The sequence below is a fragment of the Akebia trifoliata genome, chromosome 7 (genome assembly GCF_017979445.1).
Source record: "Akebia trifoliata isolate Shusen 1 chromosome 7, ASM1797944v1, whole genome shotgun sequence".
NCBI lineage: Eukaryota > Viridiplantae > Streptophyta > Magnoliopsida > Ranunculales > Lardizabalaceae > Akebia > Akebia trifoliata.
The window spans coordinates 31,919,841-31,945,577 of NC_141381.1; the positions used below are offsets into that span (position 1 = coordinate 31,919,841).

The 25,737-nt window shown below is 34.6% G+C and overlaps 2 protein-coding genes across 2 annotated transcripts; both read right to left on the bottom strand.

The window, feature by feature from the left end:
* Positions 1-3,971: 3,971 nt before the first annotated feature.
* Positions 3,972-7,622, bottom strand: LOC147399103 (uncharacterized). Its single transcript, XM_086448530.1, has 3 exons — positions 7,434-7,622; positions 6,288-6,475; positions 3,972-4,661 (listed from the first exon to the last, which is right to left on the bottom strand). The coding sequence occupies exons 1-3, from the start codon at positions 7,531-7,533 to the stop codon at positions 4,239-4,241; spliced, it is 711 nt and encodes a 236-aa protein (XP_086304656.1). The 5' UTR covers positions 7,534-7,622; the 3' UTR covers positions 3,972-4,238.
* A 4,767-nt stretch (positions 7,623-12,389) lies between these two features.
* LOC147399104 (putative LRR receptor-like serine/threonine-protein kinase At1g74360) lies at positions 12,390-16,447 on the bottom strand. The gene is made up of 2 exons (XM_086448531.1): positions 16,087-16,447; positions 12,390-15,801 (listed from the first exon to the last, which is right to left on the bottom strand). Exons 1-2 carry the CDS (start codon positions 16,148-16,150, stop codon positions 12,572-12,574), a joined length of 3,294 nt encoding a protein of 1,097 aa, XP_086304657.1. The 5' UTR covers positions 16,151-16,447; the 3' UTR covers positions 12,390-12,571.
* Between the last annotated feature and the right edge of the window lie 9,290 nt (positions 16,448-25,737).

Genomic DNA, 25,737 nt, shown 5'->3' on the forward strand with positions numbered 1-25,737 from the left:
GTGGAAATATAAGTTTTCTAACAACCACGTTAATATACATGTAAAGAGAGCTTATACTAACATTCCAACTTTTACTTATAAGACACCAATCTATATGTATAGAGTCATGATAATATGATTAGCCAGATGGCATACTCAATCGACTCTTTAATGTGACAAGTTCAAGAATCTTAGATCTGTATGCGTTGGGATACATGATTACACTTCCCCATAAAAAAAGTGTATCATGAGGAGGTCGTGTATCTTGAGGTGTACAAATCTATAGTTCTTGAGCTGGTCCATGTCAGGGAGTCGATTGAATATGCCACCTGACGCGTCAAATTATTAGGACTCGAATGCATATTGATGTGTTGCAAGTAAAAAAAGATGGTGTGCCAGTAGAATTTCTCCACGTTAAACATCCACACACCAATGATTCCTTTCGTTGAAGCCTAAATCCAAGATTAAAAATTTGGATTACAACAGAGGGCATCAAAGTAAATGTGTATTGGACAGAATGAATATATACCTTTTTTATTATGCAGGGACTGTTTTGTAATTTCCAATAGTACTAGTGGTCACTGAGATTGTCCGTACTGTTGAACACTTGCGGCGGCAATTCCTCCTGCGCCCTTTCTCACTCTCCAATCCCTATGTCGATCTCCATCCATGAATCTCGGGCATCTAAACCATCTGCTTTTGGTCATAAATACCCCTTATGTTTAACAAAATAATTGATATACCACTATATATATATATATGGACGATAATACCCTCAACCATTAATTGGGTTCGTTCTGACTTTCTCGTGCAAGTCACGTGGGCGCAAAAAACAAAGACTTTTATTTGAAAAGTTGAGGAATTATCCAATGTGAGACAAATATACATATATTTCGTATTTAGCTTTTTTGACCGAATAGTCTGATTTAAGTAGTTCTTGGTGGGGCCTCTGATGCGACCAATCACTATAACATCAAAGAGGGAATGTTTTATTCCTGAGATAGATGAGAAGAATCATTAAAGATTAAAATAAGAAAGAAACTATAATGATCAAAGGGTCATCAAGTATACAATAACTCTATCACGCAATAGCCACGTGTCATATTATTTAGGCCCACGGACATCATTAATTATCGATTTTATCATCTTTCAAATTCAATTACTCAAGTTTACTTTAGTGGTCTAATAAGTGTACCACGTGGCACTTTTGTTTTGGTGGTTCACAGAATATTCCATGAGTACTGTTTAAGCTAAGGTGACTAAGTAAAAGGGTTGATGCTAACGTGCGCAGGTGTGTGAGGGGCTGTGTTGGCCATCAATCTTACAGAGGTTGCGTGATTGGTTAGGAAAAATTTGATGTGATGGTTCAAATGGCCAATAGTGGCAATAAGATATACATGAGAAAGAACTTTGTTACAGTTGTGGATATAAAGTGTATGATGGGACATCCCCTCTAAAGACCACAAAGCATACTCTATCACTATCAACGTCATTGAACTCGTGGAAGTCCGCATCTACAATTTGATGGAGTTTCGTTTCTGCTTGGTGGACTTCAACCATGAATTGGGTGATTTATAGCCATCCGATCTAAGAATTTATTTATGATGTTTAAATGTAACGTTTAAAATTCATCAATGAGTAATTTTCTGTGTGCAGGTCCAGGAAGAGATGGGCCTATGGAGAGTAGGCCCTAAAAGTGGGTCATTTTGCATGCCTACATCTGTATAAAAGTTTGACTCGATTTTTATGATACAAGGACCCGTACTTAACTAGTTAATCATTCAATTTGGTTTGCAATGGAGAAAGGAAAATGCTGGAATGACACAAACGGAGACATAAAGGTGACAAAAATGATGTAGTAGCGCGCACATAACCGTAGATGCTTTTTACTCGTATCTTGCAAAAAAACATCTACGATAATATACGCAACACTACATCATTTTGTCACCTTTGTATCTTTGTTTGTGTCACCCCAGCACGATTCATAGAAAAATGCTAAGTGGATGTTATTTTTTTGCCAACACCCCATACACCCTATGATGTTGTTGGCATACTACCCAACAAACATTTGACATGTGGCACAATGACATCAGCAATAGAGAGATTTTCTCTCTATTGTCTGCTGCCCACATGTTTATCTCTTTAAATTTCAAATCTTAAAAAAGGTTCCAACAATACAACCTTTTAGATTTCATGAAAATATTCATATTAAAAAAAAAAATTATTTTTCGAGTTTGATCCATGGTGTTGAAAATGGACGGACACCAAACACCCAAATTTAAAAATAAAATTCAACAATAAAAAATAATTTTTTTTAATTTTTTTTTAAAGTTCATATAATTTTGTCCTCTACAACTCCTTTGCATTGGATCATGTTTTTAAATGTCACAGGTGATTAAAATCAGAAAGTTTGCTTTTTTCACTATGGGCAGGAGAGAGAAAAGGGCATCAGGTGAGCTAGCAAAAAACGTGTATTTAGCGTCACTCTTTACAATATTTGCTAGATTTTCTTATGGAATCAAGGAAGAAATAAGGCAATGTAGGAGGGGTGGTGTTCAAAGACCCTAAATAGAGCCAAACATTGTGTCAAACATTTTTTCAATGTATGGGTTAGAAGTTTTAAAATGGGGCTGATTTTTTGTGAGAATGATCTTTATGATGATGATATCACCCTACCAAAAATCAGCTCATTCCGAAACTTCTAACCCTATTAAAACTGGTTTACACAAATCGAACAGTCCACGATTCTTCAACTTGTAAACTAAGTTTAGAAGTTTTGGAATGAGCTGATTTTTGTGAGGATGATCTCTTCACCATAGAGATTATCCTCACCAAAAATCAGCTCATTCCAAAACTTCTAACCACTATTTTGAAAAATGTTTGGCTCTCTTAAAGACCTCCGAACGCTTTCCATGTAGGAGAGGTCCACATATGTTCGGCCGATTTTTAAGTGGGCCTGCATATGAAATTCAATATTAATGTGGAGTATGGTCCACATTACCCACTTAATTTATGAAAAGAGACTTGTTGTTTTGAAAGATATTTGCTAAGCTGATGAAACAATGGCATGACAACATGTGCTCTGAAAAATTACTAAAAATAAGGCATTTAAATTGCTCCCAAATTTTCTCTCACCAATCACTTTTGCTCATTTAATACACATGGCGTCATGCCATTAGTTCATCAACTTAGAAAATAACTTTCAAAACAACAAATCTCAGTAATTTATTGCTTTTCTTCTTCACACTTTTATCTTTATTATCTTTCCTCTCCTCCCTCTTTTTCAATAATACTCGTCTTAACTTTATCATATTTCGTCTTTTACCCTTTTAACTCTAAAGAGGACACCCATGCCATACCGTCCCATAGGCACGGGCCCACTCTAGTATGTATTACTGTTAATGTTTATATGTTCTCTATTTAGAATTTAGCTCATTATATAAATAATGTTTCTGTGTAACTTAGAATTTTCAGAATTATGATCCTAGACTATTCATGGCGGTGACCGCGATTCCAAATTGGGGTTAGCCATTTCATGTTAATAGTACAGTTCTACCCTTACAAACTGGGTTTGTTCTCTAGTGATGAACCGACGGAAACCAATGAACCAGGTAACATGAGCTAGCCTTCACATCTCAATGCGGAAGGCTATTCATGGTGGAGTCATGTGCCTCACTTTCATGACACAGATGAGCCGATAAGAAACCAGATTCAAGACAAATGGAACCACCCATCCATACCCATGGGACATGCAAAATGTATCATATTTTAGGGATCCAAAACGAGCAAATAAATGGGTATGGATCAGATCATTCTTCCGGGCTGACCCATTTCTTCAGTTGTAAATCAGTAGTTGAAACTTTCTTGTACCTAACATGATTAATAAACAAAGAGATACTTCTAAACATGAAGTGTGAAGGTCTCAGCAACCATAGCTTTGCCTACATAGCAACATGTTCTATGACAATGGAAAACAAAGAGATGAGAAGGAATCATGGTAACGCATTATTCCATTTCTATCCTTGATGATTGACAAATTATCGATGGATTGGATAATAAAGATCATCAGATGAAACATCTCGAGAGGATCAGCCATTGTTGCCTTGGAATGGCACACCATTGGAAAATATTTTTTCTTTCAAAAGGCCAGGTCCAGTATTTGGAAAACTAAAAACAGTACTAAATTTACAAGTAATTAAAAACCCTCATCATTATAAATAAAAACAAATGGAATCGTCGTGGTTCAGTAATTAAAAAGCTTATGGTTCTCTCTTGCCTTGAAGAAATTGTCTCCCACTACGATTCTCTTCTCTAGACGCTTCACGCGACTTTGTATTATTGATTGCTTGGAGGCAAAGGATGTGCTTCTTTCCGGAAATATGCTCCTGAAAGTTAAATTCATTCATGCATGGGATCTTGCAGACTTCACACCACAGGAGCCCATTCTCTGTTTTTCCACCATTCTTTTGTCTTGCCAACTCTTCTAATCTGAATTGGTGTTTCTTTCCTTTATAGTGCTGCTTGAGATTATATTCACCTGAACATAGTACATTGCATTCCTTGCAGAAGAGGTTGACCGGTTGGATGTGAAGGGGCTGATGCCTGTAAGCTTGTCTTGGATGTTGTGACGGCAAGAATGAGACGTTCCCAGATGGTGATTTTCTCTTATGTCCCACAATTTTCTTAACCCAAGAAAAGAGAAATTTACAGTTAATAGAGAAAGGACCCAATATGCCCATGCATCATATACTACATACAAGCATAGTCACCAAGTTGGGATTCAAGAATAAATCATCCTTGCATCCACAACAAATAACCACAAGTCCACAACACATTCAAGGTTTTTGTTATTCAAAATATAAAAATATTCAATGTCGTCCTCATTTGCATTGTCATTATCTAATGCGTCATCAATAAAATGGTCACCATCATCTTCATCAAGGCCATCTTCTCTTTCTAGTACTTCAATTGAATAGTAAAGTTCATGATTTAATCATGAAGTTTGTGATTTTGGCCCTACTTGGCATATTGCAAATCATTTGCAATGCAAATAATTTTCTAAAATATATTTTATTGGTGCTTGGTTACACAATGGAAATGATTAGCATGCATCACCTAAATTCTTAAGAAATTTCAGCAGATGATCTGGGGCACAAAAAGTACCGTAAATCATTTGCAAAATTATTTGACTCCAACCTATACATATAAAAAATTACTAAAATACCCCTTAACAAGGAAATTAATCCAATTATAAATTACTTGATACAACAATATGCACATAAATTTACAAAAATACCCCTCCTCGAAGATACATTAAATTGTATAATAAAATTATAAAAATATCCTTCATCAAAGATACTTTTAAATTATAAGAATGACCCTTAATACTTATTGCAATTACATGCATATGAATTCAGAAAAATACATCTCATCATAACCTTCACTTGCATATGAAAATTATAGAAATACCCCTCATCAATTTTATTACAAAATATCCCTCATCATGAAGGTTTTTTTTTTTTTTTTTTTTTTGTAAATTCATATGCATGTTATTGTAACAACTACTAAAAGTATTTTTCTAATTAAATGTTTTTTTTTATGATGGGTATTTTTGTAGCTCCAATATGTAAGTTACTACATTTTTTTCTAAGGACATTTTTGTAATTTGAATAATTTCTTTGATGAGGTTGAATTAAGTTAAAATTGTTCCTACCTTTTATTTTAAAAGAAATCACAACGAATTTTTTTATTGCAAATATCATCCAACCACAAAAAAAATTCACAAGAGATTTCCCAATAGTTATCGAGCAATAGTAAATCTTTCATTGTAAACCATTTGCATTTGTAGTGTACCAAGCAGAGCCTTAATCGTAAAGTTTGTAAAAGTCGTGATTAAATCGGTGAAGGAAAGATTCACGATTCAATCCCGACTTTTTCAATAAGTCGAAGAATTTGGTGACTATGAATACAAGATCACTATGCCTACAAGAAAAAGACGGAAAATGGATCAAAGTAGTGACAATACAAAACCCATCTTTTTTCTTTTTTCTTTTTCTAGAAGTAGCACTAACCCCTAACATGCATTTTAAGAGCTTGGAATTCAACCAACAGTACGAAGAGATTGAATTCATATCTTACACAAAAGATGAAATTCTTATAACACTAAAGTCCAATTCATTTGTTCAAGTTCTAGGCACTTAATATGAGTCAAGGTTTGTAGAAGAACTCGTGTTCAGGCATACAAGCAAACAATGCTTAAGCAAGATATACAAGATCAATGTATTAATCGAAAGGGGAATTAATCTCACATGGACAGGCATAGGGGGTTCCTGAAAGCCATTGGGTGGTTGAGGTTGTAACCTCTCGATCTTCTTTCGGTATGTGAGTTCCCTTTGCATTGCGAATTCAACTGTCATAATGTTCCTCCCCACACTCCCCTTAATCATTTTCCATTCAGAAAATTCTTCTGAAAGTTCTCTCTCAACAAATATGGGAGCTAACATGTTACCAAATTGATCAGAACAACGATGAATTAGTCGGGAGAAACAACAACATTAAACAAATGCATTCCATTTGGATCAAAACAACAGGACTCATTTAGCAATATTAATTCATCAACTTCACACAAAAATTTTTTGTAGAGGGATAAAATCGTCTCCCATCTAGATCATTCATTCGCACCATCAACACGTATTTCGATACATGTATGTGATGGAGTTTGGGTAGGATTCTATGTAATTACTCTTCCCTAATAGGTAATTATCTTATTTGATAGGGGTAAAAAAAGATATTTTCAATGTAATTAGAATTAGGTTTAAGGTTTTCTATTTAAAGAGGGCTAAGGCCCTTGAAAGGAAAGAGGGGGAGGAAAAGGGAGAGAGGAGAGAGGAGGAGAGGGACCAAGGACATGAGGTCATGTAAATCAAATTTATAGTGGAACAACTCTCCGAACCATAGACATAGGCACATTTGCCGAATCACATAAAAAACATTTTTGTGTTCTTTTTCTTTTTCATTATTTTTGCGATTTATTGGTGAATGATCTTGCTTCAAATCAGATCTCGAGGTTAATCACAAATTTGACCTCCATAATCTTCTATATTGGCTTTAAGGGAAATCAATTATTATTTTTTAAATAAAAAATAAATTAGCAGCAAAAACAAGAAATGGAGAATCTCAAACCAAGAAATTCTAAAATTTTGAACTTATAAAATGCTTAAGAGCCTCAAGAGTACTGTTTCAAACACAAGAATCAGAGATTTCATTAAAACCAACTGAATCGAACAATTAACTGATTCCAAAGAAGTGTAAATCCATGGATGTTCATATATATATATATATATATATATATATATATATATATATATATATATATATATATATATATATATATATAGGTGAAGAACAACCGAAAATAATTGAATGAGATTGAGAAATTAGGGTTAGTTCATCACCTCGCAATGATGCGATTGTTTTTCCTCGTTTTTCTGTTGATGAGATCGAACCGAAACCGTTCTCATCTCCATAATCAGCTAGAAGACCCGCCAACGCCATTGATCGAAGCTCAGGAAGCTAAAACCCTAGCACAATTTTTCACAGAGAGAGGGATGGAAATTTTTCAGAGAGAGAAGGATGGAAAAGTGAAACTTGATCGGTGGAGTCAGTTACCATTTATAGGTAGTTGCAGGCTTGCAGCAAGGGTGGCGTGTTAGCACTTCGCGGGAAATGGGTGTTTTGGTTATTACAAACATTATATAAGGATATTTTCGTCATTTGAATAAACGTACATAACGGTCTTGGAGAGCATCTAAGGGCCTGTGTGGATTGACTTCTCTAAGTACTTCTGACTTTTACGGGGAGTCAGAAGTACTTTAAAGGTGTTTGGATAAATAACTCCTGGAAAAAACTACTTTACTGTGGAGTCATTTTAGTACTTTTTCACGGAGTACCAATGATGCTACTTCTCTAAACTACTCTTGCGCGGAGCCACAAAATATTGTCAAAATGACGAGATTAAGATAAGTATGCCCCTCATAAATTTTGAAAATTATAAACCTACCCTCAAAAAGGTAATTAGAATAATATTATATTACTATTCATTGATATGGTGATAGCCTTTTGGTGTAACATTTGGGACAAATATACCCCTCATAAATTTTGAAAATTACAAGCATACCCTAAAAAATGCAATTGCAGTAATACTATATTACTATCCATTGATGTGGTGGTAGTTTTTTGGTGTAGTATTTAGGACAAGTATGCCCCTCATAAATTTTAAAAATTATAAGTATACCCTCAAAAATGTAATTAAGTAATATTTTATTATTATCCATTGATGTGGTGGTAGCCTTATAGTGTAGCATTTGAATTTGGATTTCTTACTCTCCCAATTGCTTACTCAATGATTTATCCATGAGCATTCCAACCATAGTTGAAATTTTCTTATTGCAAGATTGATGTGAATAATTACACATAAATTTACTATCCATTGATTTGGTGAAAGCTTCTTCATATTTTTAGTGGTTGTATATATTTGCTCACAATATCTTATATTTGTTTATAATTGTTGGGTGTTTATATTAGTTTTTATGAATAAAAATCATAATTTTTATTTCTTTTGAAGAATAATTTGTAGAGTTATAATGTTAAAAATAGTAACTGATACTTATAAGGGCATTTTGATTATTTTAACAAAATCTAAAATAGTTTCCAAACACAAAACTTTATCAAAAGTACTTCTGACAGTACTTTTCAGAACCTGCATCCAAACACACAATAGTTATCCACCTACTCCAGACAGTACTTCAAAAAGTACTTATGAAAGTACTTATATTCTAAGTACTTTTGGCTCCTGTATCCACACGGGCCCTAAGTATCTTCCGTTCTCACGCGAAATACGGACGATTACGATGTATTGTAGAGAATCTGATTCTGTGCGTCCCTAGTCCCTCGTCGCAAAATCGAACACGTATCTTCCGTTCTCACGCGAAATACGAACGATTACGATGTATTGTAGAGAATCTGATTCTGTGCGTCCCTAGTCCCTCGTCGCAAAATCGAACACGTGTTGACTATGACATATTAATAAAATCTAGTTTTATAGACACTGTATTTGGTCTGAAGAATCGAGCAAGGCTAATGGGCTGGTTCGGACCGGCCTCGGCCCTGAAGAGGTGGGCTCCACCTAAATTAGCCCTACAACTACAGCCTTATCTGGCGCTCTGTTACCTGGGATTGGCAATCTCGATTCGAATTAAGGCTTGTGTTGTGGTTCACAAATCGAAAATGAATTCGATTCGTAGGAGTAGACAGAGATGAGGACATTTGAAGGTTGAAGTGATGAGTAGGGGTAAAAAAGAGAGAGATGAGGACATTTGAAGGTTGAAGTCATGAGTAAGGGTAACAAAGAGAGAGTTTAAGATGGCAAATTTTGGGGAGAAAAATAAAAAAATTTATATTTAGAAGTTGAAGCTGAGGGTATTTGGTCATTTTTCATCAATTTATACATAAAGATCAACGTCAAAGGAGTTTACAATCAATTTAAAATTTTAGGGAAATATCTCAATTTTATAAACATGTGAATGGGTGCAAAATAATTAAAGTAAAATGATGTAATTCAATCTGGCTCACTACACTTGACGAACGCAAAATGAATCGTACCGCAAATTGGTTTGGTTCAAACCAATTCACGGTTTAATATCTCATTAGCGAATTAGGTATCCATTCTAGCCTAAATCGAAAAAGCCCTAGTCCAATCCTAATAGGCTCAAACTTGACACATGTTGGGTTCGGACCAAATAAAATGACAAGACTTCAAAAAATCTAATGAAAAAAAAAAGTATATGTTTTTAAACACTTTTTTTTTTATTTAAAGATTATCCAATCAAATTTGAAATTAGAAATTAATATCTTATTGATGCATAGTTATTATAAATGAGAGTTTAGATATAATTATATAATATATTTTATTTTTAATTGAAATATATATATCTAATTAAATATTTTATGACTATTTCTAAAAGATACAATAACATATAGGGCTCGCCCAGTTTTGGACACAATTAAGCCCTTGCCCAACGTGGATTTGACGGGCTGAAAATTATTGCGCCTGACTCTAGCCTCGAGGGCTCAATAAGAAGGCCCTAATCCTTGTTTTGCCAGCCGGGCTAGGCTAGCTAGCCAACAGGCTCAATTGACACCCCTTGCATCGGCTCGAGTGCTTAGCTAATAATTGAGGGAGTAATTCATATTCGTGGACTCATATAAAAACAAAAGAACATGAAATCCAACATACTTGTCCTAAGAATACTTTAGTTATTTATAGGATAAATCATGACCGTTGGATTTTGTGTTTCAGTGGTTGGATCGATTGTTTTTATGAGTCATTTTTCAAGTGTGAAGATTCCAATCCATTATATATTCATGGGTGGGTGGTCTGTGCAATTGCGCATGAGTGACAAAGAATAATATATGGGTGGGTGGTCTGTGTAATTAGTTTAAGATATTGTAAATTTAGTGTCATTAAATTTCATCTAAGGCAGGCTTTATGTTTGGGTGACTGTCTTAGATAGGATCTTGAATGAAAGAAGAGAAACACCAACATTTTTTTTAGGTGGAAGGACATGTTTTCCATGAGGTTATAATTAGTCTTCTTGGATTAATGTGCTCTTGGTGTAAGTGATTCGAAGATTTTTAACTTTTTAAGGACACATAGTTTGAATATTTCCTTTTCAATTAGAATTTGATTGGTAACGAGAGCCCTCGGGAGGGAAAATTGGAGCAAGATTAGAAAAGCCCCCCTTCCTTTGTAACCCTCATGCCTCATTTATGGGTTAATGGAAGAAGAATTGACTTAGTTGCCCCTTAAGGAAAAATGGAGATGAAACTACTGAGTTACCCCAACCTCTCTCATCGAATGATTTGTGACGTGATACTAATGTAAAAAGAGTGCAACGAGCGATCACATGAATCACAATAAACTCTTAACCTCCAAATCAACATCCTCTTTGTCCTCATATTGATTATACTTTTTCATTTCATTTGTTAGAATCCACGTGAATCAAATTATTTTGCACCATCTACATCCTGCATCGTCTTTGAGATTTTTTAATTCTTTTATTTTATTTTATTTTTGTTATGCATGAGTTAGGTTTCTTGATCGCCTTTCTTCCCTTTTTTTTTTTTTGATAATGTATCTTATACCATAAAAGGGAAAAATAAATAAATAAATAAAAGAGAAAAAAATCTAGAGATCTTGTAGAAGCAAAATAGAAAAGTACACACTACACCAGATATGGTGCATCCATTCAGCAAATTGGCTTGAGTTTTCAACTCCCATTTGTGCCACATAATTAAATACTAAACATATTAATTTATTGTATCTTAAAAAATAAACTGTGGTTTAAATTTAAAGTACAACACTTAAACAATAAAACAATAACGATCTAATCCAGACAACAAAAGGTAATGTAGTGGAATTTATGTAGATGTTGCTATGGTTTTTAATATTATTTTAACAAGTCTATGAATTTTGTCCATTTAATAATGATATATATGTTATTCTAATTGAACGGTTCAAACTATCCTTTCAATTTAAAAATACTAAGAATCTTTCACCATTCAAAATGTTATTTTTAATTGGTAAATTTTATTTTTTCTTTCCTTGCATATGACATGCTTGAGTTGAAGGAACAAGCCAAAATCGTTAAATTATCGAGGGTACACTTACATCAAGAGGTGGAGCACGACTTTATTGACATAAGACGTCAGATGCCAACTCAAGAACGAGTATTGCTAATAAGCAGATGAGATGACTCAAACTTCTGCCTAAATCAAGTCAATGTTCGTTTAATTATTATTATATAAAAGAAATGAGATGAGACTTGGACAATAGGAGAATAGGAAGAGAAGAAATTTATGGAGAGTAACAAGGGCGTCATGTAATATGTTACGATGCTAATCCATATATGTAGATAATGAGGTAAAATGATCAGAATACCCTACATCAGGTGTGACCATGAAATTGGTGGTTGAGTTGAGTAAGCACTTGTCGGTGATATTAGGCTCCTATTATTCATATCATGTCATTGGCTGAGGTCGTACGGACCTCGTTATGGTGTTGAAGATTGGGCATAAGTTAAATGCACTAATGTCATGCCCAGTTGGCATAATTGCCTAATGCCAGGCAATTCGGACTTTGCCATGCTTCAGCATTAGATGCCCATTGGAGACGATGGCATACTTTTGGGCAATCTCCTTCTGGCCTCCAAACCTAAGACTCTGTAAGCTACTTATGGGCTATCTCCTTCTTCGGTAATGGCCCTTTTAAAGCATTGTTTGTTTTATTAATGCTTAAGCTTTGGGAACAATTTCTTCACATATATTTTGTTTTCAGAATTGACAGGAAAGAATTTGTGGGCACAACTTTTGTTGTGTCTTCTTCAAAACAATGAATGTTGAATGTTTGTGTATACAAAGAACAATGATAACTTTAAGACCAAAAAAACAAAACAAAAAAATGTATACATATATGTGTGCATAAACTATGTAAAACCCAAGAATTTTATGGACAGTTTTGAGCCTTCCATCCAAACTAATCACAATTAGAAGGAAAAGAGGACCCATACCAACTATTATTCTCTCTGTTGAGGAAAATGCTAATCAACATTGCTAGCACCTCCTTCATATTTGGTCTAGCCTGCGGTGCTTCTGCGGTGCACCGTAGACCAATCTTTAGTAACTTGCACATCTCCTCTGCACCCTCAGATATCCCAAATCCAAGAATCACTACTGGAACCACTCGGCTTAATCCTTGTCGTCCATCTCCAATGACCCGTCTGGCCCACTCTACCAAACACTCTTCCCTTCCATCCAAAGCTCGCCTCCCTGTAGCCAACTCCATTACTAGCACTCCAAAGCTATACACATCGCCCTTGGTTGTCGCTTGCCATGATTGCCCATACTCGGGTGCTACATAACCAACTGTCCCAGCCACTATTGTGCTCACATGGCTCTCACCGGCATCCACTACCCTGGCTAGACCGAAATCTGTCACGTGTGCCTTCCCTTCCCTATCCAACAACACATTACTCGCCTTCACGTCGCGGTGCACAATGGCTGGAAAGCACTCGTGATGTAGAAACACCAATGCTCGTGCCACGCCTATAGCCACCTCAATACGCCTTTTCCATGTGAGCCTTGTTCGATCAGACAGAATATCCTCCAAGCTCCCACCTTCCATGTACTCATACACCAATAGTTTCTCCGACCCATAGAGACACCATCCATAAAGTGTTACAAGGTTAGGGTGCAACCACCCGATTCCGCTATCACTTAAAACCTCCATTTCAGCTCGAAATTCTCTCTCTCCTTCAACACCTGTACTCTGTAGCTTCTTCACTGCTACTTCTCTTCCATCAGGTAATACACCCTGATACACTGTTCCAAACCCGCCTTTGCCAATAATTCTTGCATCTGAAAAGTTCTCTGTAGCTTTCAATATATCCCCATAAGTGAATGCTGTTTTATCCAAACTAATAACCTTAAAAGTATCCGAAGTTAATGGCGAGGACCAACTCGAACTTGATGCTACATCGTGCCGGTATTTAGTGTCCTCTAACAGAAATTCTGGCTGGTCAGGCTGATGTTTAGAAGCAATGCACACAATAAATGATAGAATTCCACACACCAAGAAAGCTGAAGTTAGGACAAAGAACACCAAATACGCAGCCACCCTGGTAGGTTTTTTCGTCTTTCTGCTTGGTTTCAAGTTTTCAGGTGAGCTTGTTTCGCTGTTGTTTTTAAGAGCTGGAAGGTACAGGAGTGGGTCGCCATAGAAGGAATCACGATCGAACGTTGCTAGCTGTCCAGTTGTCGGAATTACACCAGAGATGTACTTATTGTACGAGACATTGAACTTGCTCATAGTAGTCAAGTTGTTCAAATTTGTCGGAAACACACCGGAGAAATTATTGAAGGACAAATCAAGATTCTGTAAGCACCTAATTTGGCCGAGGTCTGATGGAATTTCACCCGAAAATTTGTTGTGAGAGACGTTGAGAACAATGAGTGGCAATTGTCCAATCTCTGGTGGTAATTTTCCAGAGAAATTATTGACTCCCAGATGGAGGAGACTTAAATTCTGCATTTGACCGATTTCCCGGGGAATTTCTCCGGATAATTGATTTCCAGAGATCTGGATATAACCCGAGATTTGTAGTGTTTGGACCGCTGAATCACCCGTACAGAGTGGGAAAAGGCCATATCCTTTGAGTAACCGATCCCAAATGCTTCGACAACTCTTCATCGTAAGAAGAATATATACAAAGCTGAAAGGTGGATAATCGGCTGGAAGCCACCGCTTCATTGCCGAGCACTCCCCAGAACCAGGCAAGACTTCTTTGTTTTCCTTCCTATTAGACTCAAAAGTTGGAGTAACATTTCGACCAATATTCGTCAGTTTAGGAGGGAATTTCCCAGTCAACTGGTTGTTAGCGAGGTTTAACCACAATAGGCTACCGCAATTTCCGATCTCTTGTGGAATTTCTCCACTCAATGAATTGTTCGCGAGCATCAACCATAGAAGAGAAGTTAATCTTCCGATTGTTGGAGGTATTGTTCCTGTTAGCTTATTGTGGGAGAGATCGAGTGCTTGAAGGCGTGAGAGGTTTCCAAATTCTGGTGGTATCCTGCCCGAGAATTGATTAAAAGAAAGCATCAAGAACTTTAAACTCGGCATTTCAGAGATTTCAACTGGTAAGGGACCCGAAAAGTTGTTGGAGCTGAGGTCCAATCGAGTAACATTCGGTAATTTAAGGATTCCCGAAGAATTTATTCCTCCTGTGTATGAATTTCCATGCAACACAAGAAATTTAACCTGTGTGAATCGTCCGAAGATTTCCTGTATATCTCCTTCGAAGCTATTATTGCTCATATCTAAGAACACCAAGCTACTGCAATTCAGAAGTGATTCCGGAATCTCTCTTGAGAATTTATTGGTTCCAAGTACCAATATTTGGAGATTCGAAAGATTTCCAATCTCCGCGGGGACTTGGCCATTGAAATTGTTTCCCCATAGAATTAAAGATTCCAAACCTCTGCAAATTCCAACCTCTTTTGGAAATTCTCCATAGAAATGATTCCCCGATAAATCCAGAATCTTGAGATTACAATTCTTGTTGAAGATGGTCGAGGAGACTTCCCCAGTGAGATTATTCTCCGAAACTGAGAACTCTCGTAGTCTCGGGAAGCCTGACCATAACTGTCCACTGAAATTATTTGAACTAAGATCGAGATACTGCAGAGCCAAGCATTGGTCGAAGCAATTATCCATCCTTCCAGTGAAATTATTCGTCGAAATGTTTAAAGTGATTAACCTGTCGCATATTGCGGGGAAATTCGATTGAATTTCACCAGTAAATCGATTAACAGTTAGATCGAGTGTCTCTAGGCTATTTAATCCTGTCAAGTTGAGCTCTCCTTCGATTATATTGTGAGAAAGATTTAGGTACTTGAGCTTACTGCATCGACTCAAATCAGCAGGAATTTGTCCACCAATCGTGTTCTGCGAGAGATCCAATTTCGAAAGTTCTGTTAGAGCAGAGAAGTTATCGAAGATCACTCCGGACATGTTGCAATCGGAGATATCGATTTCGGTGACTCTTCCATTATTGCAAGAGATTTCCGGCCAATCACAGTGATGGAAACTTTCATTCCAACGAACATATCGACCTTGATTCACTTTATTCTGTTCTTGAAGAAAAGATTTGAGTTGGAGCAGAACCTCTTTATCTGTTTGTGGTGAGTTTCCTGCAACAATCTGACCTGTTCAAGAAATTAAAATTAGCAAATTTTGAGGAAATTTCGGTATCATAACATTAGAAAAAAAAATTAGTTTAAATTTATCAAAACAGCTTCAACTAATTAAAATTGAAACAGAAATCAGAAAAATCCGAAAAACGCAGAGAATCTCTTTAGGAGGAAAAAAAAAAGAATCTTTAATTGACAAAACCTTCAAACTTAGAAAAAAAGAGGGAAAATTAAAACTTTAGAATTTAATTAAACAACTACAAACACACAAACAAACAAACAAAGATAGCGAATTTGTACCTGTAATTAGGATTAAGAAGACAATTAAGTAAAACTGGCACGGATCGGTTTCTTCTTCCGTCATGATCTCTCTCTCTCTCTCTCTCTCTCTCTCTCTCGCTCGCTTTCTCTCTGTTTTTAATTAATGTTGGAGTAGTTCTTCATAGTTGCTTCGGTAATAAAAACACAGAAGAATAGCTTCTTCGAATTCTGTTCCTTCTTCATAGAGAATGTCGTTGAAGCAGAAAGAAAGAAAAGGAGAAAAAGCGGCCCCACAAACAAAACTTAGAAGAAACGTTCGTCGTTTTTTTTTTTTAATTCCTATTTTCGATTTTTATTAGAAATTTTTGGTTGTTGTTGATTTGTATATTTTATATATTTTTATTCTCTTATATATTGTTAATTTAATTAATTTGTTCTCTGTTTTATTATTCTTTGGTGGAACTGGGAGGGCATAAGTTGAAGTTAGAAAAGTATTAGATCGGAAGCAAGGGGCGGTCGAGCTGCCCATATTGACCGGTTTGCGTTTTGGTTCAGGATGAACTGTAATTGCTTTGCTGACCGGTCAGCTTTTTGAACAAAACCAACAATTCTTCTTTTGGGAACATAGTTTCTTTCTAAATGAAATTACTAAAAACAGTAATAAATGTTACCAAAATTACTGAATAAGTCATGATATTTATTATTTATTATTTATAATAGAAGGTAAAAATTTTATCGACCTACATGCATCAAAATGAAGTTTTGAAGATTAACTTGTAAGAAGATACTTTTTGTGATTTTAAAAACAAACAACCTGATTATTGATTATATGGTCTTGAGTTATAATTCTGAAAATGACCTTAATGATATTAAATTTAAATATAAAAGTGAGGGCATTTATGACCACTTGAATTTTGGTGTCAAATCACTTTTACTCGAGTCCGACTTTGAAACGGGTCAGGCTGTTTCAAAATTTTGAAGGAACCTTCATTGCATCATGACATATAACTTTTTGATTTATTTCAACCTAGGGGCAGAGCCAGGATGCGACTAAGAGTGAAAAAAAAAAATAGTTGTGGTGGCAACTTAGAATGGAAAAAAAAAATTGTAAGGGCAATAGTGACATATTTATTTATTTGCCGCTTAAATCTGTCGTAATAGCTCACTAATCCATAGAATTTGAAAATTCTTGTGGGAGCAAGTGCCCCCACTCTTAATCTACCCATGTTTCAAGCATTTATTATTTCATAAATATTTGGGACATCTCCTTGAAAACACCAAATGCCATGGTGCAAGAGGATTCCTTCAAAATGTTGAAGAGACGTAGCTGCTTCAAAGCTTTTTCCCTTCTACGAGGTTTTTTCTCATTATGATAGTGTCTTTTTGTATTATTCAAAAATAGTAATATGATTTTGGGTTGAATGTAGATTCATAAGAAGAGAATAAGTAAAGGGTTGGAATCCAACTCTAAAAGAAGTATATGATCGAAAATCATGTAAATTCAAAATCCAATGGTCTGGATATGTATATCCCAGCCGTTATTATGTGTTTACTCAGTTAGGATCATGTGTTTTTTCATGAATCACCCAATCCCAACTTGGCAACTCATAAGTAAATGGCATATGTGATCGTACGACATATAATTATTTTGTTAAAAATTATAATATTATAAAATTGAATAAATAGTCCCTGATACAAATAATTAATTATGACATAACTTTTGATCTAGATGTCCATTTGATTATTATTATGATCTAGACATCTAGTAAAGTAATCAATTGGTTTGTTAGTTTCTCTAAAAAAAAATCTGAACATAATGTGTGCTCAAATCTTCAAGGGTAGATTTAGAGTGGGGGTTGTGGGGGCATCCCCCCCCCCACCCCTCTAAAGAATTTTCAAAGTCTATAGATTAGTGAGTTATTACGACAAATTTTAGGGGTGAATAAAAAAATTTGCTACTATTGTTCTTACAAAAAAAAATTTCCACTATGAGTTGCCCCCACAACTATTTTTATTCTTAACTGTCCCAAAAAAAAATGTCTACCCTTAGTTTCCCCCACATAGGCAAAACCCTAGTTCCGCCCTTGCAAATCTTGGAATAAGCTTTGTTTGTCGTTTGGAAAAACTAGACATCATACCTCTTCTTGAAAGGTTAAATCTCCAAAATAATAAATTTTGTCATATACTATCCTGAATTGGGATTTACCTTTTTAAAATTTATGTGCTAAGTTGATGAATCAATGGCATTAGCCCATGTGTATTGAAAAAACAAGTAAATATACTATTCAGAAATTTTCTCTCCACCAATCAACCACTCTTATTTTTTTTAATACACATGACATCATGTCATTGGTTTATCATCTTTACACATAGAATTCAAAACAATACATCTTTGTTCCACTATCACAAGTCGGAATGTGTTTTATTATATGGAAAATGTTGAAGAAACATTAAAATTAACATTGATTCTCACATTACTAACGTGACTATGTGTACGGAATCATAAATGTTTTTTATAAAGATACAAGTAAAAAAACATCTATGGCTGTGTGTGCAACTCTATATCAGTAACATGAGAATCGATGTTAATTTTAATATTACTCCAGCACACTCTTATTATATAGATAGATTGGCAAACATACATAAAAAGGGTAATTGGAACACTATACTTTGTTTTTTTTAATTAAGGATGAGGTGGCATTTAAAATAAAAAAATCAAGGAATATTTGATTGGAAAAGTCTATGGTATAATATATTTAACTAATTTTCTCTTCTTATTATTATTTTTCTTTAAGGGTATGGGCAGCCTCGATAGGATGTCGAGTGAGCAAAGTCTACGTAGCCGTTGCAATTCAACGTTCAAATCCGAAGGAGAATTCATCAGGGTTATCCTTGTCAGCTCGTGACGTGGCATATTCATTTTTAATTATTATTATATATATTTTATATTGCAAATTTCAATTATTTTTTCTTATTCGTTAAAATATGTTGTCATTTTTCAAATATTTTATTTGGTTACGTCATCATCAGCCGAGTCGATTTCATATGGTCGTGTGGAGCATTCAACGCGGCTGAAGAGGATCTTCCTCGAAACATACAAAATATTTAAAATAAGTTTCTGTTTAAATAGTATTTATGTATATCGTGTATGACTTGTGTGTAGGAAACAATATAATAAAACTGAAGTTGATGGATCTTACCCGTACACGTGGCCTGATGATATCATTTTGACTATTTTATCCATGGGACGAATCTTGATGGTTTATTTTACCAAGAATCAAACCGACAAAAACTATTTTAGCCATCGATATTATCTGATTCATTGACTCTCCAAGTCATAAATGATATTTCAAGCAATGTTACTAATTTAGATTTGGCCTTTGATTTTTGTGAATATATGTGTTCATAAAGCGGTGAGTTTTCAACTCTCTTGAGGTGCTCAAGTGAGTCATAATTTTTTTTTCTTGGGATACACAATTGCACATCCTCATAAATATGTCCAATTGTGTACCCCGATAAAAAAAATCTATGATTCTTGCATATACCATGTCAGGAGAATTAAGAAGAGGGAGGGGAGTTAGAAAATCATTATTGGTTTAGAAATTGATAACATGAACCCGTAAGTGTCTTCTTTTATAAGAGATTAGTATGAAATGACATAAATACCCTCATCTCAGTCTCTTGCATGAAACTCTTGATTTTTTTTTTACATAAAAATTAGGGTGGTCTTAGCAAAAGTTGATGTGGCAATAGAATCTTTTTTTTTTTCTTCTGCAAATAAAAACCTTCATATTTTATTTTTCTCTTTTACCATCGAATGATCATGATTGAAGAGTTAGTTAGGGTTGATAGGAAAAAAAATAAAAAATGAACCTTAGTTATATTCTAGATGCTCCATATATGATTTAAACTACATACATCATCATCAATTAAACAACATAGAAGTATGAACAATAAAATACTTTGGTTGATCAAAGTTGTATGATATTAAATAAAAAAGTTAATTTTTTTTTGTGTAGCATGATGTATGGTCTTTGATTGGTCGATTGGTCAAAGGAAAAGGATGTCTTTCATAGTTGTTGGATCCATTCTTTTGATTTATTTAACATCTAGAATCTTTAGAAGTTTAGAAAAACTGGGGACCAACATACACACGTGTACCATTAAGTCACGTGTTACTCATGCTTGAATTTTGTCGTGTGGCACAAACTACTTTTAGACCTAGAGGTCTAGATGTTCATACTTAGTTTTCGAAACGTCTTTTATATCTATCCCAAGCAATTGGAACTTTGATTTATTTATTTATTTATTGCAAATCTATTTTATTTTAAAATTTATTTTTCTATTTTTAATCAGTAAACCTATTTTTAATGAGATTAGGAAGTTATGATGGCAGAAATTGAACACATGTATGGGTAGGAGCGGAGCCAGGATTTTCTTGTAGTGGGGGCAAACCATGGTTAGTTGTATAATTGAAGAATTTGAAGATGAATGATTTTAGGGAGAAATTCAGAGGTTTAAGAAAAGGATATTTAAATCATTTTCAATTAGTTTATGCATAGCTTTCAAAACGTCTTTTATATCTATTCCAAGCAACGGAAACTTTGATTTATTTATTATAAATCTATTTTATTTCAAAATTATTTTTCCGTTTTTAATCAGCAAACCTATTTTTAATGAGATTAGTAAGTTGATGATGGCTGAAATTGAACACAGATGTATGGTTAGGAGCGAAGCCAGGATATTTTTGTAGTGGGGGCAAATTATGGTTAGTTGTATAATTGAAGAACTTGAAGATGAATGATTTTAAGGAGAAATTCAAAGATTTTTGGATAGAAGTTGAAGAAAAAGATATTATGTCATTTTCAATTAGTACAACATAAGAAGGCATGGTCAAGAGGCAATGTCAAAAAAAAATAAAAAAATTAAGAGGGGGTGGGGGGGCATGGGCTTCACACACTAAACTAGTTAGCACTTTTAGAATTTTATTATAAATCAAGAGAATTTTAAGAAAAATAATGATTTTCTAATGCCCCCCCCCCCCATCCCCACACACACTCCCCATGACAAAACCGTAGATCATTTGCCTTGGGATACTTAGAATTATGAATCTTTTTCTTATGTATCTCGAGGTAAATGATCTACAATTCTATGGTGGGGATGTGTGTGTGTGTGCGCGCGCGCGTGTGGGTGGTGGAGGGTTGATTATTACGACTCTTTTAAGAGACGTGGGGACCATTTTTACTACTAATCAAGATATATATATATATATATATTTAAAATCATTTAGTTTGGATTTGGATTACCAATATGAATAATGATAAACTAACTTTAAAAAGCCACTTAAATTTACCCATAGACGTGGCATGTGCTTAGAATCATAGATATTTTCTTGTGTATCCCGAGGAATAGATCTATGGTTTTGTACACATACCACATTAGTGAGTGGATTTTTCAATATTTGCCCCTCCCTCCTTATAAGAGTATGAAAATACTTATTTAGTGAAAAACTTTGGGATAATTTTGACTCATCTTTTTTGTATAAATGTCTTGTATTCTATTGTATTACGAGGATGTAGGAGGCAATCATGTAATATTTTCTTAAAGATTTTCTATTTTTTAGGATTTTTTATTTGTGAGAGATTTACATGTTTTAGTAACTCTCAATTTTATAAATAAAAATCTCTAAAACTATAAAAGTGATGGAAAAATATTGCTTGTTCTTGTTCTATTCCGTGGATATAGGCACACTATTGAACCATGTAAATCCTTGTGCGTTTGTTTGTCTCTTTACTTGTTCATTTTTTTTCACACATCCTTCACGTTTTTGGTAAATATTTGAAACGTTTGTGTGATTTCAAACTACTGACATGCCCATTGATCTTTATTTTTTCTTTTAAAAAATAATTCGCCCCTGTTAACCTTTGGTAAAAGGCATTTGATTTTTCTTCTAAATATCAATCATCTTCGACCTCACAAGTACATATTTTTCCCTTCATCTTCAATTTTAAGGCTTTGTCTCTTCAACTTTCAACCTTTACGTCAGAAGCAATACATGTCATAAATTTGAAAATACGAGTATCTCAAATATTCATCAAAACATAGAGGGAATATGTTTAAATTACCCAAATCCGTAAAATATTATTTTGTTTTGTTAAATAAATAAGTCTGCACTGGCACTTAAGTCAAATTGCTCAATGATAAATTTTGGGTAGAGATGTCGAAGATAGTAATGTTGATCCAAATTAACAACCATGATTAAGACCCGTCAACCTTAATTTGACTAGCTAAACTTACCAAACCCAAAATTTGGATTTTTTATTTTTTGTTAATAAAGTTAACAATTACCAATCGAGAGTTAGTTGAGATGGTAAGAAGCGGTTGGGTGTGCTCCCCAAGTCTTGACATCAAATCTCTATTGGCCAGCTACCATAGGGATCATCTCATTACAAAAAATAATAATAATAATAATAAATTAACAATTAGCAGAAAAAAATGTTAATCTTTTTAACAAATACCATCAAGCCGATACGTTAGACTTACAATTTACAAGTTTGTTCTTCATTAATTAAGTTTTGAACAGCATTTAGAGAAAAATGGCTTGGAGGTTGACCACAATTTCGGGTCATTAGGGTTGATGTGATTTATAATTAAGACTTATGGACCATAATTAAGGTGTAGAGATAACATGTCGACTTCATGTGAAACACGGGACCAAGACCCAGACCCAGACCCTAACACCGTTTGTGGGCCCCCAAAAGTCTAAAATCAATCAGTTCAAACGATTATAACCATAACCCATTTCTTGTATTTTCTGATCATCCAGAACATTCTGTAGATTGGATGGTAAGGATCATTTCCTTTGGTTGACTTTTGACCTGATTGAACCTTAAGGAAAGAGCCATCTATTTTCAGGTTTTACCCCTTCCCCACGTGCACTACAAGGACTACAACGTTTTCTTTCTTTATAGAAGACTAGTGAATCGTTTGAAACACGTGTCCTCTTATGGGACCTTAAAAAAAAAACGATCAAATACAATGGTAAGAGGTCAATCAAAGCACGGACCCAACATTCATGAATGGTGGGTTTGGAGAGTGTTTTCTTTGACATTTTAGATGTACTAAGTCGTTGTCCCTCACAAAATGGTATTTAATGCCTCTAAGACGAGGACTTGATTCCCCCTCTTTGAAATTACTTTTAAAGGATAAATTGGTCTAATAAGACTCTTAAATTTGGCGGTAGAATTATTTTAGAATCATCATAATTTAATACTCCATTCACAGATTCGTAGATCCATTGCTTAGGGATACACAAGAACAAATATTTATGATTTTGGATAGTTCTTTGAAAGAAACGTACAATAAGTGTAATTAAAAGGAGCGTCAGATTATCACAACTCATAATTTTAAGAATCTCGATAAACTAACGTGATTGATGTGGAATGTACACAGAACCACGAATCTTTATTTGAGATATACAAATAATCATTAAGGACTCTTAAAGAAAGAATTTTATGTGAGTGACAAGAGAGAAAAAAAAATTCTTATTTATAGATTTGATTTTTTTTTTTTTTCACTAAAATTAATTTTAAGATCTAAGTTGTCTCCAAATCAATTTTACAATCTACGTAAAAAAAAAAAAAAAAACATTTTTTGAGGGTCCATGAGAAAACATTCTCGAAAGATTATTTCTCTAATCCATGTGAGAAGGAAGATATCTAATAAGAATGTTCATTTTCTAATCATAAACCCATGTGAAACAATTCAAGATCATCTTTTTTATTTTTATAGAAATAAAATAACAAATATACCATATTTATTGTACAAATAAATCATAAAATCTTGTCCAACAACTTGGCCAAGCCAAATATTTCATGCCCACAGATTTTATGAATGTTTAGCCCATGTGCAAGAAGCTGGTCCAATCACTTCACCTGAAAAATGAGGGAGACAAAAATAAATAAATAAAACTTTGAAGCAGGTAGTATGTTTCAAAATTTTGAAGAAACCCCCTTCATTGGATTACATGTGGCATTTTAAGGAGGTATTTCAAATTTTGAGAAAATATAGGGTGTGAAATAAATTCTAAATTCCACGTGTCTTGTAACAAAGAGGGTTCCTTCAAATTTTGAATCGGACTGTTCGCTTCAAAGTGGGACTCCATTGGGTATCCCATCCAACACCCAGAAGTACCAATGAAGACCAAACTCTTCTTTATTGCAATAGATATCATCTTTGACCAGAAGTTTGACCAGCATACAAATTTGGAAAAATGCTGCCATTTTTTTTCTATTTTTTCTGCTCATCTGCTTTGAAGAAGGGGAATTTACTTTTCAAATTAGAATAAGACCAGAACAGATGAGATCTGAGATGACTAAGGCACTAAATAAAAGATTGTATTTAAGAAATTCAAGATTTGCATGGTATGGTCAAATAAATATATTTTCTAACTCTCATTAAGGTAGGTAAGGTTAAGGACATCAATTGTGATCACCAAACAGGCCCCACCATGATTAGTTGGATATAAGTTCTCCAATTTGAACTTATTGATGACTAAATAGGATTCTCAATTAACTTTAATTGATATTAGTTTAAGTATTAAGGTTTAATTTTTTTTTTTTTGAATAGGTATCACTCAGCCTAGTTTACATACCATGGTCCATTAGATTTTGACCAACTCATGGGACAATCTTATCCATCAAAATTAATCCTTAAGTGTCATGCCCCTATCCAACACCTTGTCACGTGACATCATTTGAGTAATCACATTATTGTGGAAGGACATATAAAGACTCAAAGTCAGGACCTGAGGAGTATACTCAGGCCCTCCTTAACATCTCAGCTAACCCATAGTGGGTTTTATTGATTTATATGATTGTAATGCCTATGTTTCTTTTCTCCATAAAAACCAATTTTACGTTGTATGCTATGAATTATATTGTGCCTAGTGTTGTGGCACACTACAAAAGATGTTGCATACTACTATGATCTAACATTATATGCATGTCGACTCATGTCTTCACCCTATCAACTATGATGATTGAAATCTATGCTTAATAGGTCACATGGAAAATGTTGCATGATGTCGTATATTCCGAATTCTAATTATAGTGGGGTTCCGACTGACTTTGTGTCTTCCCAAAATGGTCTGATGATCACGTATAAGGCAAGGCATAGGAAATGGATTGGGAAGGGAAGGGAAGGAAACTTGAAAACCAATATGGGTACCCCAACATTGTTTGTTGTGGGACATGTTCTATCGATGATGCATAAGAGTTGGGTGACTAGGTCAATGTTTTTTCCATGTATCATCAAGTATTGAGATATGTCCGCACCAACTAGACTGCCATGATGAATTGAGGGCACCATTGTTCTGCCATATCTCATACTATGCCTTGTGTTCTATTGGCAGAAGAGATCATACACAAAGGAGAAGATTCCGTGAATTCCCGAATTCATCTCTTATTGATAGACGTGGGCATGGTCAAACCACGTAAATCTTATGTTTATTGATTGTTTTTGTTAATTTTTGTTGTATACATTGTTCGATATCGGGATCCACGCTGACAATTGGGCCTGGGTTCCTCTATGAAAGGCAAAAAGCCTGAAACAATAGCATATTTTGGCATTATTCGGATCTGAGAGTGGTTATAGAAAACCTCAAACATTAGCATATTCAGGCCTGACCCA

Bases quoted from the DNA above. Each gene is read 5' to 3' on its own strand.
- LOC147399103 (XM_086448530.1), bottom strand. From the start codon at position 7,533: ATGGCGTTGGCGGGTCTTCTAGCTGATTATGGAGATGAGAACGGTTTC. The intron at 6,476-7,433 runs GTGATGAACTAA...GTAACATGTTAG, and splicing joins AACAATCGCATCATTGCGAG to CTCCCATATTTGTTGAGAGA. The intron at 4,662-6,287 runs GTGAGATTAATT...TCTTGGGTTAAG, and splicing joins AACCCCCTATGCCTGTCCAT to AAAATTGTGGGACATAAGAG.
- LOC147399104 (XM_086448531.1), bottom strand. From the start codon at position 16,150: ATGACGGAAGAAGAAACCGATCCGTGCCAGTTTTACTTAATTGTCTTC. The intron at 15,802-16,086 runs GTACAAATTCGC...TTTCTTGAACAG, and splicing joins CTTCTTAATCCTAATTACAG to GTCAGATTGTTGCAGGAAAC.